Here is a 15,087-nt window from a genome sequence, read left to right as displayed (position 1 = left end):
TGGTTTACCTCATTAGTGTAATGGTCCTTAGAGTACAATCACAAGGAGGGCAGACATTTTGTTCCTCAACCGCCCCACTCCCAGGGGTTTTTAGCAATTAGTATCATTATTTTTCCTCCAAACCTCAAAATCTAAGAGCTAGAAAGAAGTTTAGATACTAGCTAGTCAATGTGTCATTCCCATTTTCTTTTTTTCAGAATAAATCAAAGGAAATCAAGACTCAAGGAAACGAAGTAAATTCTCCAAGGTCACACAGCTGGTTTGTAAAATCTAGGTTAGTGCATACGTCTCATATATCCCACTCCAGACAGTTTTCCAATGCTACTTCCATATATTCTCAACTCGCTCTCTCGTCCTCCCAAACACCCACATTTTAGTCACTTTCTGTGAAACTATTAACGACATAATATTAAAATTAATCACCACCGTTCAACCTATAAGATATATATATATATATACACACAACAGAAAAGAGAGCACTGTTTTTATACATATGGGGGGGGAGAGACTGCTCTTCTAAAAAAAAACCTTTTGTATTTCGAAAAGAATTGAATTAAGTTTGTATAATATATTTATGGTTATTGTTTAGACTATGTTGCTACTATGTATTTCCTTCTGGAGATCCGTGTTGCTTTAATTAGTCCTTTAGTGCCCTTACCATTTCATTTGGACATATTTTTAAAGGTTGCCATAATAAAAGTATATGACTCAGAAGTTCAAAAAATATGAGACTTTACTGCATTTACTTTTTTTTGTAGTAGTAGTAAAAATAAATGATAATGATATACACTTTCAAATAGGAAAGGTTGACCTGTATTTCTATATAAGCCTACACATTCCTTATTTTCAGTTGCTTTGAAATAAGCTTCTTGACAGAGAATTTCCTCGATTCTGATTAATTTTGTCAACTCAAGTCTACAAATGAGCACTTAACAAAATATCACAGAAAAAAAGTCATACCTGATCTGTCCAACTACATTCACTTTTGGCATACCTAATGCCCAGCAATGGATCAAATCACCTAGTTTGCAATCAAATACACAACTCAAAATACAATTTTCTAATGAACTTCCTTGATTCTTTTAATGATGTATTTAATTAGGTACTCTCTGAACCTATCCAATACTCAGAATATAAGCAAAAATTAAATTAATCTGTGATCTGTACAATTAGTGGCCTGAAAAGGGTCAAAAGTTACTTATTTATATGCGCAAATGCAAAAACACCATACTATTTATAGCAGACTTTTTTCAGAGATCCAAAGTTTGGATTTGCACTGCCATATAACTGGCCATGACTTTTAATTAAAATGTAAGGTATGAAGACACTTGACCACACCCTAAATAGTTTGGTTGTTTTGTATAAGTACAGCCTTCATCACATTCTCCAATAATATTGCAAAGACAGAGCCTATAAATCACCTTACAAACAGAAAAATCAAAATTAAAACAGCCTAACACTTTCATAATAAGATAAAGACTAACAATACCTTATCATCATTTCTAAATAGAATGTTTTCCTGAATGTGTCAGGCAATATTCCCATTTGAGCTGTTTTTTTCGTTGTTTGTTTTTTGAGGAAAATTTATCTTTAACATCTCTCGAATTTTTTTGCATTTCTTAATTTAATAGATAATGTTTTTAAGAAATGTTTTATTATAAATAGGGTAGTGAGCTTATTGAGGGCAGAGGACTATATCTTCTCCATTCATTCCCAGTAACTTCCATAGTTGAGGGACTGCATAACCAATATTTGTTGACTAAATAAATATTCTAAAATTCCTAACAACTGACAACAATATTATATGAACAAGCTGTATTTGGCCGATAATTCTTTGAATTGGAACAATATTTACCAAAGAAAAATTAATACTTTTTTCTTTAATCTTAAAATATGCCTCAATTATCCTTACTTTAATTTTTTTAAATTAAATGTTACACTTTAAGCTAGCAAATGGTTATTTAGATCACTTCTTTACTATTTTGTTTTGTGGTTTGAGGAAGAGGAAAAAATGATCCGTAAAAAGTAAATAAAGTATGTGCAATTTTGAATCCAATTCTATATGTTGAAATTTGAATTTTAATAGTTTTGAGGAGTATATTTTAATAATGCTGTGGAAATAAACCAATTTAAAATGTTAATGAAGTAAAGATTTTCAAGATTAAAAAAATGATGGATTCACTATCACAACCCATGTATGATTCAGGATGATTTGCACATAATGATATATTAGATAAAGATCCAGAGATTGTATATAAAATGATCTAGACCCAAAGACCAAAAAGCCAACATCTTAAATGTGGTTTCATAGCAGTTATTCTTTTTACTGTTGGGGGCACCTGAGTGACTCAGTCGGTTGAGGATCTGACTTTTGGTTTCAGCTCAGGTCATGATCTTATGGTCGTGGGATCGAACCCCAGTACAGGGCTCTGTGCTCATCAGGGAGTCTACCTCAGATTCTCTCTCTCTCTCTCCCTCCGACTCACTCTCTCCCTCTTTCTTAAATAAATAAATAAAATTCTAAATAAATAATAAAATAAAATGCTCTTTTAAATTAAAAAAAAGTCCTATCAGTTAACCAACAATATACAAGTCACCACGGAAGAGCCACCCTGTAAAGTAGAACCTAATTCAATCACCTTCACTCCTCCCAAAAAATAAGTAAAAAGAAAGGAGATAAGGAGAACTTATAACAGCTCTCAGCTCTTTAATATAGGGAAGAAATTATTTAAAATATTTTGATTCTAGTATTTTGCCTTTATCTTATTTTTTTTAACTTCTAAATAATCTAGAAGTTCTATCAAAGAATTTCTGCTTGGCACCCGTCTACTTACCTATGATCTAATGTTTTCAGAGGAAAGCACATACAAGCCTCATTTCCCTCTTAAACTTAGATGTTAAATTGGAAAGATACAATGCACAACATTTTCACAAATACATCTATGCATCCTTGATTTTTGCTATTTGTAAATATCACTCAATGGCTCAACAGCATAATCTCTCCTTTTCTTTCCTGATCTCATTTTCTCCAGAACAGGTTTCCATGACAACTTATATGTGATTTTTTTTTTTATAAATTTCTATTTTGGAATACTATTCTTAAGGGTAAGAATTCATTTAAGTACAAATATAAACTTACCAAGTTAACCTAAACAATTTTGACCTTTCAAATATGTATTTACATCATAAATTTAAAGCAATAGAAGAGGGAAATGCCAACTAAAACAGAAAGCAAAAATACAATGTTATAAAATTAAATTAATTATCCAGTTCCTATCACTGTTGTTTCAGTGTGGCACTTAAGATCATAAAAGTTAGAAATAAAACACTTCTATTATATAATTGTCAATCTCCTCAATATTGGGAAAAGATAAAGATGATGATGACAGGTATAACAAACTGAAAAAGGAATTCAGACAGTTAAAAATGTTCAAGTATATCAATAAAAGATGAACTAATGTAAAAAAAGTAAAGAGGGTTTATAAAAGTTAAATACTTAACTGCTATTAAGAATGAGACTTGTGGCAGTAAGACCACAGCTGAAGCAAACCACTTGATAATTGATTTATGTCTTCTAGAATCATGTCCGTGCAAAATATAATTTCATCCTGTGACCGACCTCCCAATGTAATTCTATTTATCAAACTAGTCAGATAACATTAAGTCAGGCCATCATCTGAACTAAGAGTTCATATAAAAATATTAAATCACATTTAAGTAGAACGGCAACTTCTGGTTACTCTTTTTTAGGCAACCCCTAATAATTTGAAAAAGGATTTCCCTGAAGACAAGTCCCACAAATGTTAGCCAGTCTGAAAGAAAGAAAAACACTACGTATTGACTGGTCAATAAAAATGCAAAGTTCAAACAGGGTTCAAGAAGTCAATTTGAATTCCATATTTTCACTCTAATGTTGGGCAGTGAAGGGTAAAAATTCTACCAAAGTCCTGGAATACATATATTGTTTAAAAAGTCATAGAGGACCTTTCAAAGTTCGAATTCTAGAAAGTGCCTTATGCTGCATTAAATCTCAAGAGCAACATGATCCGTGGAGATTTCATAAGCCAGTCAGTTATAATCAGTGGTTGTGGTAAAGAAGGACCTGGGGAGGATGTCATGAGACCTCCAGCATAATTTTGGATCTGCTATTAACTTGCTGTATGACCTTGGCCACCACTTAGCATCTGCAGTCCTCATTTTCCTCATCTATAAAATAAAGGGTCTTCATGAAGTGACCTCAAGGAAATTTTCCAGGTCTGTGATTCTCAGCTGATTCTGCTTCTAATGGCTCTTTGACCTTGTGTTAATCTCTAATATATCTGTGTTCTTTCCTCACCTGATATACCCTTAATATTGTTACAATGAAATCTTAGTAGGATTTTTTTTAAAACTATTTTCAAGTTAATAATCTACCCTTTGACCAATAATCAATAAAATCAATTTCCATAGCAATAATAAAAATTGAATACCATCATAAAGTTTTTGCTATGCAATCTAGCCTATAATAAAAGACATTATATTATCATGAGGAAAGATAATAAAGCATTCTGTCTCTTTTATAGCGCGCTATCTGGAAAAAAAAAAAATCACATGATGAGCCTGAAAACAAATTCAGATTATCTTTTTAGCCACCAAGTGGAAAGAGCACTGTGGCACTCAGCTGGAATTGAAAAAAACACAGATGTAATTGTCATGAGTCTGTGATTTAACTTAAGTATATACGCACTTGTTTTTGTTTTTGCTTTAAATCCAGCTGTTGCTGAATTTATAGAATGGTCTTAAAAGGAAGATATCAGAGTTGAAGTTATTGATTCTATATTCAAATATAATAATGTGGACATAGTAAAATTTATGTATGCATTTAAATGCCAGATCCAACAGAGGAGCAATGCTTGAAATTGTCTCTTTCATATTCTATTTCAAACTGAAAACAAAACATATCCTCAGACTTCTAAAGTGGTATCAAAAACACATCTTCTGACAAGTTATTAGATTGACAGCTGCACAATATCTCAGATGCAGAGACTTCTGACATACAGAAGACAATAATGAGGATGGAGCCAAAGTGAGGCTGCCTAAGGGGTATTTTTTCTGGGTGTCAGAAGCAAACCAGAAACATGCAGTTGCAAAGATCTAACTAAATACACTACTCCATTCTCGTGTATAATTAAAAACCGTGCACATACTGTATAATTTTTGGTTATTTATATTTCTTTTATTTCCTTTAAACTGGAGAAACTATTATTGGTAACTTTTACAGTCCCTTCATGGGATTCTGAAGAATTAATTGGGAGTGTCAAGGACTAAATTTAAACTGTCATTCAAGCTAGAAACTGCAAAGAAAAATTGAGGACAGAGTCACAATCTAAAGAAGTAAAATAAAGTTTGCAACAATCTAAATTACCCAGATTTAGACAATTGGACTAAACTAGCATCACCAAAGTGACTGATTCACATTCAACCTGTAAGAAACACAGATACAGCCCAAGGCGGAAAGGACCAGACTCCACAATTCAATGTGCAGGTGGGCTCTCTGGTCAACTCACTGGGACAAACAATTCAGCAGTCTTCTCCTTTGGAAGGAGACAGGCCCAAAGGAGATTCTCTTCACAAAATGACGCCCCCCCCCCCCCCGGAGGCACAGCCTCTCCCCACCCAGCCACCTACTAGATTCCATTTCCCCACCTCTGTCTTCAGCTTAGATCCCTAATTGGAGCCACTGCTTTGAGTCAGATGTGAACGAGTGTCAGGCCTCAACTGAAAATGTCAGATCGTGATGACCTGAAGAAACATCCAAACTAAAGGAAAAGTTGGAACAAAAGAGTCAGGAAAAAAATAATCAGGACGAAGCACGATACCAGTTTCAGGGCAAGGCTCCAGACAGACTTGCTCCCCGAGAGGTCGACATTTGCCCTTTAGCTCCCATCTGCTAAAGTAAATCTCAGTTCGAGTGGAGGATGAAGGGGACGGACCGGGAGCACGGCGGCCAGGGTCCCTGAGTTTACCTGACACCAGATGGGCTTCTAATCTCCTCCTTAGGGAGCCCTGATCTCTTCTCCCGCCCACCCCCTCCCGCGTCCCAGAGGCCTTTGGTGGAAAAGAACAGAAAATTGGGGAAGGAGTTGGAGGGGCTGGAGCAGCAGGGAAGGGGGCGGTTCTGGCCTTACCCTGGCGGCTCTGGACGAGTAGGGGTCCTCGAAGAGGGCCCACATGCGGGGCTGCAGCCTCTTCCAGCGGCCAGACTTGCCGTCGGGGCCCCCCAGGCCCGCGGCATCCTCGATGCCCAACCTCTTGGCCGCCAGGTCCTCGTCGTCGCCGGGGTCGCCGCCGATGAGGTCGGGGGTCTCGAAGATGTCGAGCGCCTCCTCGGCGTCGCGGTGCTGCCGGTAGGTCATCCAGCAGCAGGGCTCCACGTCCGTCTCGTCGATGCCCCAGAAGGCCAGCTCCTCCTCGAAGAGCGGCCCGCACACGTCGGCGGGGCAGTGCAGCTTGCCGGTGCGGTAGTAGTTGAGCACATAAGCGAAGACGCCCGGGTGCCGGTCGAAGAAGAACTCGCGGCCGCCCCCGGGGTGGTCGCCGCCGCCGCCGCCTCGGGGACTGCAGTTGCCCGCGCCTCCCTCAAAGCAGCCACCCGGCCCGGGGGACAGTGGGGGCGGTCGCGGCGGCGGCGAGAGCGAAGGGGGCGACGGCTGCAGCTTGTCGCCCGCCGCCGTCAGGCAGTCGCCCTGGGGCTCCGAGGCGGCGAGAAGGGCCAGGCGCGTCCCAGGCAGGGTCTTGAGGGTGCTGCGGTAGGTTTCGTGCCGGGTGCCCCCGACATTGAGGATCACCCTCTCGTTGTTCTCGATCTTGCCCATCTCTGTGGCTCAGACATGACTGGGGGGAGGCGAACACAGCGCCAAGTTAAAGATCTCGGCCGTCAGAGCCGCACCATGACCCCCACCCCCACGCCGAGCCCGAGTCCCAGGATGCAGGCTTGGAGACAGGCGAGGGGCAAGTGACCCTCCCAGAAGGAGATGCGCGCCCAGCCCTGTCCCCGCCTCAAGCAGCACACCTTCCCCAGGCTTCCAGAACACCAAGGAAAGTGGTCCCTGCCTCCCTGACCTTCCAGGACACTTTCTTTCCTCCCTCACACCTTTCTCCCCTTCCTCTGATCTCTCCTACTTCATCTTTTCACCCTTCACCCTCCCTCCCCTCTGTCCCCTCTCACAGAAAACCTGTTTCTAGGCCCGAAGCCCCATTCCTCTCCTCTCCTCCCCCCAAACCCCTTATCTCTACTTCCTAGACCCTTTCTCCCCCTCTCTTGCTCCTTACTCTCCCCCTGCATTGGCCCCTCTCCTCCCCTCCCCTAAACCCTCCTTCCTCCTTCCTTGACCTGGAGGCAGTTGCCTTAGGCAAGGAGTTTCTCCGCTGAGGGAACTTGGCAGTGTTGGGTGAGAGCCCCCAGACGGGCCGGAGAGCCCCCATTCCACGCGTACCCTCGGTACTCTGGACGGCTCGCAGCGCCCTGGCACTCGGGGAGTGCCCTTTGCCTGCCCTGTTCTCGGTTCACTCCCACTCTCCCTCACGGACCAGGCAAAAAGACTGAACGCTCCCTGCTGTTGCCTTTCACCAAGGAGACCTGTGACTAATTTCCTGATCCAATTTCCTTTTCACATTATTACCGTTGTTGTTGTTGTTGTTGTTGTTGTTGTTGTTGTTGTTAATATTGTTATTACTTGGGAAAGGAAACCACTAACTAGGTTTCATTTTTTAGAATACGAATGATCAGTGCATCCCACCCCATCCCCCTTCCCAAGAAAAACAAACGTCTGGGGGATGGAGAGTGGGGGGGTTGCTTTCTAGGAGGGGCGAGACCCTGGGAAAAGCCACTGGAGGCACACCCCCCGGATCCCTGAGCTGACAGTGTCCCCGTTCCCAGTCTCCCAGCCACCTCTCCCCAGGGCTTCACCTCCACATTCCCATTGCGGAAGGGGGCGGGGGCATGCCTGTCTGCAGGGTCGACATGCCCTTCCCGACAAATCACCCCCTTTCCCTCCCGCCCCCAGATACCTTAACGAGACCGACAGAAAAGTGGTTCTGCTTTGGTTTCCGAGTGGACGAGGTTCTCCGGGCAGCCGGACTGAGTCCTGACACCCAGCCGAGCCGCCCTTCTCCAACGAGAAACTACTTGTTGGCGTTTTCCGGGTTCAGGTGGTTGGGCCGCTTCTCGGGGCGCTGGGGTCGCGGAGCCAGCCCCCGCCGGCCGCCGGCCGCTCTCCCCGCCTTCATTCTGCGAGCTGCCGGCTCGCCCCGCGCCAACCTCCGCGCCCAGAGTCACCATCGCGCAGGGCTGGGCAAACCATGGAGCTCGGGGCGGGTCCAGCCGGCGCTCCGCGACCTCGCCGGGAGCCGGCACAGCGGCTGGCCGCGGCCACGGCGGAGCTGACCGGAGGTCAGGACGGCTCACCCACTTGAAGGGGAAGTCACCCGGCTCCGACCCGGACCTGCAGGTTTTGTTTCTCCCCCGAAAGCAGCCGCTGCTAGTGCTGTCCCTTCCGCACCACTCGCCGTCAACCACCCGCGCCAGAGCACAGAGCTCAGGAAAGGGTGGGTGGGTGGGTGGGTCTGGGGAAGCTCTCTTGTACCAACCAGGTTCATATATTTTTCTTCCGTGAAGCTCTATCCCCACCCTCTCTGGAGCTTCTGCCTGCCTTGTTTACACCCCACTCTCCACACCCTTTCTCTTCCCACTGCCCCACCCCTCCCAACAAGTGAGAGAGCATCTCTAAGACCAATTCCTTTTTTTTTTTCCCCTTAATGACAGCTGATGGGAGAGAGAGGTCTACTTACAGGTGACAAGTGAGTCTTGTTTCTCGCGTCTTACACATGGCTCTGGCTTGCTCTTTCCAGTCAAATGTAGGTCTCCAGTCACCACATCATGGTTATATAAAACAAAACAAGTTTAAAAAGTTTATTCCAGGAACATAATCCTCTAGCAAGTGAAAATTCAGGTTTCTTTATCAGAAGCAACAGAGGCGAGCTACAGATATCCAAGTACAAAAGCAATTATCTAATTAGCCAATTTCTTCCTCTCAAATTTTTATTGGGCCTTGTATTAGTTTGTTAGGGCTGCCATAACAAAGTACCACAAACTGGACTGTTTAAACAGCAGAAATTTATGATCTCACAGTTCTGGAGGCAAAAGGTAGAAATTAAGGTGTGGTCAGGGTTGGTTCCTTCTGAGGGCTGTGAGAATTGGACCTATTCAGGGCCTCTCTCCTTGGCTTGCTGATGGCTCTCTTATCCCTGGGGTCTCTTCACATCATTTTCCCTTTATGCATGTCTGTGTATCCCTTTTTATATAAGAACACTTGTCATAACAAATTAAGGCCCACCTTAATGACTTCATTTTGACTTGATCACCTCTGTAAAGACCCTATCTCCAAAATAAGGTCACACCCTGAGGCACTGGAGGCTAGGACTCCAACATCTTTCTGTTTTGGTGGGGGGGAAGGGGGATGGCGCTGGGACACAGTTCAACCCAGACCATTTCACACCACCAAACAGAGCGTGTGTTTCTGTGTCTGTGTGTACGTTGAGAGAGAGAGAGAGAGAGAGAGAGTGAGAGACTCTATTCCACAGGTATAGCTTGAAAGGATTGAAATCCGTGGAGTAGGTAAAACACCAGGTTGTTCGTGCGAAGAAGTCTCTTTGGAAAACCTATCAATATTGACACCGCAATTGAGAAAGTGCAAGAGTTATGAATTACTATATAAGAAAGTTTTCACAATATATAGGACTGTAAGGTGGGCAGTTAAATATAAACAGTTCCTTAAGAGATCATCTCTCTGTTATGACAGTAGATCATTAAACAAAGTAAAGAACTAAAAAGTGTCTGGAAAGTTATTGATGTCTGGGAAACCAATGTAAGAAAATATGATATGTATCCATTCATAAGAAATTTACTAACAGTATGTCAGTCCATGTGTAGTAATAACCTCAGGAACAGCTATATGGACACAACCTTGTGACAACAAAAATTTGCCTTTACTAACACACAGACACGCACACACACAGAAGTGTAAAGCTTAACTGCTGACGGAGTGATTCTAGTTTAGTACTATTATCAATCTCTGAGGCATTTCTTAAAATAAGTGATAGTAAATTTCAACTGCCAGAAAATTTCCAAAGAAAAATTATATTCAAATTATAACATACATTCTCATATTATCTAGATGGTTCCTTATATAGCTTAATGTAAATTCAATAAGAAGAAAAAGGCATATGGTTTGCTTTAAAATAAATTAGCAATAGTAAGTGTAGTAACAGAAGCATTTATAATAATAGATAACATTTACTGAGATCTTACTATGTGCAAAACGTTTTACATGAATTACCCCCTTTTAATTTAAATGGAGGAAATAGTCACATTAAATTATAAGACTTCCAGAAAGATAACTCATACAGATGGCAAAAATCAATAAGGGAAGCCTTCAGCTTGATAAAATTAAATTTGTATTATGAGGGATCTACAGAGAAACCAAAGGCGGGGGCGGGGCGGGGCGGACCGGGAATGCTGCAAAGGACTCATGGAAGGGAAATGAGAAAGCAAAGGTCTAATGAATCAATTTGAGCCTAAGGTTATATAAGCTATCTAGAAATAATCACATCGACAAGAGGATCATCTTTTAGAAGAATCAGACTTCTCTTGTGATTCACAAAGCATTAGATGTGAAACTAGAGAACATTTCAGATAAGTTTGAAAATAAGAACGTGGAAAGATAAAAGGAAGAGATGTGCATACCAATGGAGAATTGATAAACAAAGCAGTGAATGAAATACAGTCTCTCTCTCTCTCTCTCTCTCTCTCTCTGTCTGTCTCTCTCTCTCTTTTTTCTGGTCAATATAAGAGGGGAAGATCTTAAGACAAATATCCAGGCTTCATTATATAAGACAGGAGAGAACAGAAAACCCCTCCAACTAACTAACTCCCTGATCCTTCTGTAAAAGACAGATAAAAGTGAAAAGAAAGCAAATTTTTTAAAGATGGCAATGGAAAACTGGGGTGGAAAAAACAGTTGTGGTCTCCTTTGTTGGCCTGTGTGGAGCAAGGATTTAAAAGACCCTATGGACATTACCCCTGGCTGAGAAGTAATTGAAATGCTGATTTCTTTATGTCCTCCAGTCAGCATCACAGAAGGACTACAGACAGGGAGCCCTACATCACCATCAGAAAGGTGGATTGATCTCATTAAGCCACATTGTGACAGTCAGAAGGACATACTTGTGAAAGTTTAACAGTTGAACAAATCAACTCTTTTAAAGTTCAGTATAAGGATTTTTAAAATATTCTTCACCTTCAAAGAGCCATATATTCATGGACACAATTCCTCTGCCGATTAAAAAATGGCCACAATTGCTCATCCCACGTTATAGATATGCTCCCTTTATAATGTGAACTCGCATCTTCTCCCATCAAATCCCTTTCTCCAACCTCTGAATCTGCACTGGCTTTGTAACTTGCCTTAGCCAACAGAATGAGGTGGAAGTGATGTTGTACCAGTTTAAAGCCTTGGCTTCAAAAGGTCTTGCATACTTCTGCCCTCTCTCTTTTTTGGAAACTTACCCTGGTGCTATGAGAATAAGTCTTAACTGGCCTGCTTGATGATGAGAGACATATATGCCAGTATCTCTCAATCTCTGTCTCTCTCTCTCTCTCTCTGTGTGTCTCTCTCTCTCTCTCTCTCACACACAAACACACAGAGATTTGCTACATAGAGAACCAGTATTAGGAAACAAGTCAGAGGACATAATAGAGCAAGGATTTAAAAGAAATAAATACCTAAAAGAAATAGAGTGCCCCTGACAGCTAAAACTTCTTATCTCTGCCCCAGATGAATCACGGCTAATTCCCAGAAGCAGGACTGCTTTGCTCTTATGTATGTGTCCAGAAGAACTGTCCAGCTGAACCTAGCCCAGAGGCACTGACCCACAAAATTATGAGCTAAAAAAAGACTATATCTAGGCTAGTAAGTTTTGGAGTTGTCTGCTACCAAGCTGATTCATCCTCTAAGTTCCCTTTATCTGAAAAGTATAAAAAAAAAAAAAGAAAAAAATTGAGCTTACTTACCTACCCTCTTAACAATAACATTTATATCAGGTATTGCAAATTCTAAAAGAAAGTATATGATATATATTTTCCTTATTCCATACATTTTGAGAGGCAGTATTTCACAGTGGTTAAGTCCACGGGCCATGGAGACAGGTAAACTGGAGTTCATCTTCTGAGTGTTACTCACCAGAGGTCTGACCTTGAGAAAATTGCACAACTCCTTGAACCTCAATTTGTTCTTCTATAGAATGGGGAGAATGACACTATACTTAAATATGAGGATTAAATGACATAAGGCCAGTAAACACTTAAGAAAGTTTCTGGAACATTTTAGGCATCTACTAATAGTAACTTTTATTGCCAAATGATGAAGTCTCACACCAAAATAACATGACTAATAATTGACAGAAGCAGGGCCATAACCATATGCTCTGATGACAGTCCTAAGCCCTATCTATTCTACCATCCTGCTTTGTACAGAGGTCAAAAGTAGGTCAAATACTGGATAGTCCCTAGAGATGTAATGAAGCCAAAACCCTAGAATCCTTGCAGTAAGTCTGCATCCTTCTCAAATTATTTTAACTTGAAAATGTATGTATTAACCATTTTTAATGACCTAATTTAGGCAATACACTTTTTTTAACTACCCAGCATAGTTACTTATGACAATTATGATAAGATAGATGTACACATGAAGAATTCATAGATTACAAATTTTACAACTTGGTCATTTGATTTGCCAGAAATATATATTTGCATTGCTTGTCAAGAGCAAGAGTCTCTGCATAAATACCCAGCATAACAACATAGACAGCCAATTTGAGCTTACTGTATACTTAGAAAATTAATGTGCAAGAGTGCTGAGAAAGGCATTTTAAATTGAAGGAAGAGAAAAATTTTCTACGAATATAGGATGATGTTGACTGATGAGCATTAAAAGCAAGAGTCGAAAATAGCCTTCTTGTTATGAAAAATTATGGGTCATAGTCCTCTGCACCAGCCATTCATTTTAATAGATGATGATGATAGATGGATGATAATGATAGATTAGATAGATAGATAGATAACCTTAGTAAATGGAGCAACGCATTATCCACCATACTACTTGAAGTCATTGTAACTTACATAAGGGGCAATAAGCAGTAGTTTTTTTTCTAGAATGACTGCTTTACCACTCAGGGTTAAACTATTGGCAGATATCAATAAAGTGCACTTTACTTTCTAATGTTCTTGTTCCACAATAGGTCATGGATGCTAGATAAGACATTTCATTAAAATTTTATAATCTGTATTTTTAGTACTTTCCTGCCTTCTATCGATAATTATTTCATACTTGTATGACTTACTCTATCACATTATATACATTTACAGATTTCCTGTCTTTACATTTTCTTTATAACTTCCCAGCCTTGGGAGAGTTCTATGCTTTGAAGTACATCAGACTCCCTTGAGAAGCTTTTTAAAATGCAAGTCTCCACCCTGAGATTCTGATTCAGTTGGTTTGTTTTGCACCAATTTCTGCAATTGGAAATCTGTGTTTTTAAGAAACATCTTTCACTTTATGAAATGTCCATGGGAAGCTATATTAAAGTGAATTTTTATAAAAATATGACAAGAAACTAGCTGAACATTGCATCTGCAGACTATTTCAAGGAGGGATGGGACAAGAAGAGAACTAACATTTATTAAAGATAAACTATAGGTATACTTATATATAATTTTATTATTCATTACAATAAGTCTAACAAGCAAGTGTTGAAATACTTATTTTCTTCATGTTAGGCAAGGAATTGTTAGAGTGATTATGGAAAAAGAATTATTAGTAATTGCAGTAGTCAAAACTTTCTTAAGTACTTAGGCACAAAATAAAACGCCAAGAGCTTTAGATATAACTCATTTGATCCTCAGCCTGTGATTTTACCAGCATTATACTAATGAGGAGACTGAGACTCTGAAATGTTATAATAACTTGCCCAATATCACACAGCTAATAAGAGACAGCTGGTAACATTCAAACCCACAGGTGTTTAATTCCAATGCCTGTGTCCCAGAGAGTAAATGGTAGAGCCATGATTTGAATATATGTAGGACCATGATGTGAATAGGAAATAGAAGATTGCAGACATGACAAAAAAATAAACAAACTTGAAAGATACCAATTGTTTAGTGAATTGAAAACCCATTATCAAAATATCTCAAGGCTATATCTCTTCCTTCTGTTAAATAAACAGCATATGATAAAAGCATAATCAAAATAGGTAAGTAAGGCAGCTCTTTTAAAATGACTCTCTATTTGTTTGATACAAAAGGAGAAGAATGGAAACCATGAGTCACAAATATTGTTCTGTAAAAGGCTGGAAATAATCAGGTTGGTTTCCCCAAGAAATACAAGTAAGAGCTCAAGAAATAAGGAAGCTGAAAGAGACTTGCAATAAAACTAAAGCAGATAAAGGCACACCAGTTTAGCTTCATTATTAGAAAAACATCTAGACAGGTGGAAAAGCAGGCTTTGAAAAGCTACTGTATGCAGGTTTCAAACGGAACTGAGGCAAGTAAAAATAACAGTCAGGGCAAAGGAGCAGTCCTAAAGAGGATACAGACAGAGGAAAACATTAAAATTCTTCTCCTTTAACCAGACCATGGAAACCTGCTTTTCAATTTTATTTTTATTTTTTTTTAAGAAATAGAACTATAGAATAGCAGAGAATATCATGTAATTTGTGAGACAGAAGTGAAAAACAATATAAAACGAGTACGGATTACCATGACAAAATCAACCTCTCAAAGAAAATATTATACCTCACACCAAAACACACAGTTAATTGTTTTCAAGAGATATAAAACATTATTTGAATTTTTGTTAGGGGAAAAACATCAGTTTCAATGCCGTCTTTAGATACATAATCTTAAAAAGAATCCAGTGTTCTCTGAATGTCTTGAATCTTTTTATTGCCATAATTAAATTTGAACATTTAGTTAAATTGATTTAAGAGCAG

General features: G+C 40.0%; 1 protein-coding gene across 20 annotated transcripts in view; it reads right to left on the bottom strand.

Moving 5' to 3' along the window:
- Positions 1-9,406, bottom strand: part of KCNC2 (potassium voltage-gated channel subfamily C member 2) — a 188,630-nt gene extending 179,224 nt beyond the window's left edge. For 11 of the 20 annotated variants that reach the window (XR_003519997.1, XM_027594670.1, XM_027594689.1 and 8 more), the window contains exons 1-2: positions 8,050-8,321; positions 6,168-6,873 (exon numbers count right to left, since the gene is read on the bottom strand). Coding sequence is in view for 19 of the 20 variants with exons in the window: in XM_027594670.1 (XP_027450471.1) it covers positions 6,168-6,854 (687 nt within the window). In the remaining variant the exon portion in view is untranslated. Of the gene's footprint in view, positions 1-6,167; positions 6,874-7,475; positions 7,633-8,049; positions 8,322-8,829 lie in introns of those variants that run through there. The other 9 variants (XM_027594675.2, XM_027594679.1, XM_027594680.1 and 6 more) reach the window with 3 other exon arrangements.
- Positions 9,407-15,087: the final 5,681 nt, after the last annotated feature.

This window comes from Zalophus californianus, chromosome 9 (genome assembly GCF_009762305.2).
Source record: "Zalophus californianus isolate mZalCal1 chromosome 9, mZalCal1.pri.v2, whole genome shotgun sequence".
Classification (NCBI taxonomy): domain Eukaryota; kingdom Metazoa; phylum Chordata; class Mammalia; order Carnivora; family Otariidae; genus Zalophus; species Zalophus californianus.
Note: the sequence above shows the minus strand (reverse complement) of the source record. Positions and strands in the feature narration are given on the sequence as shown.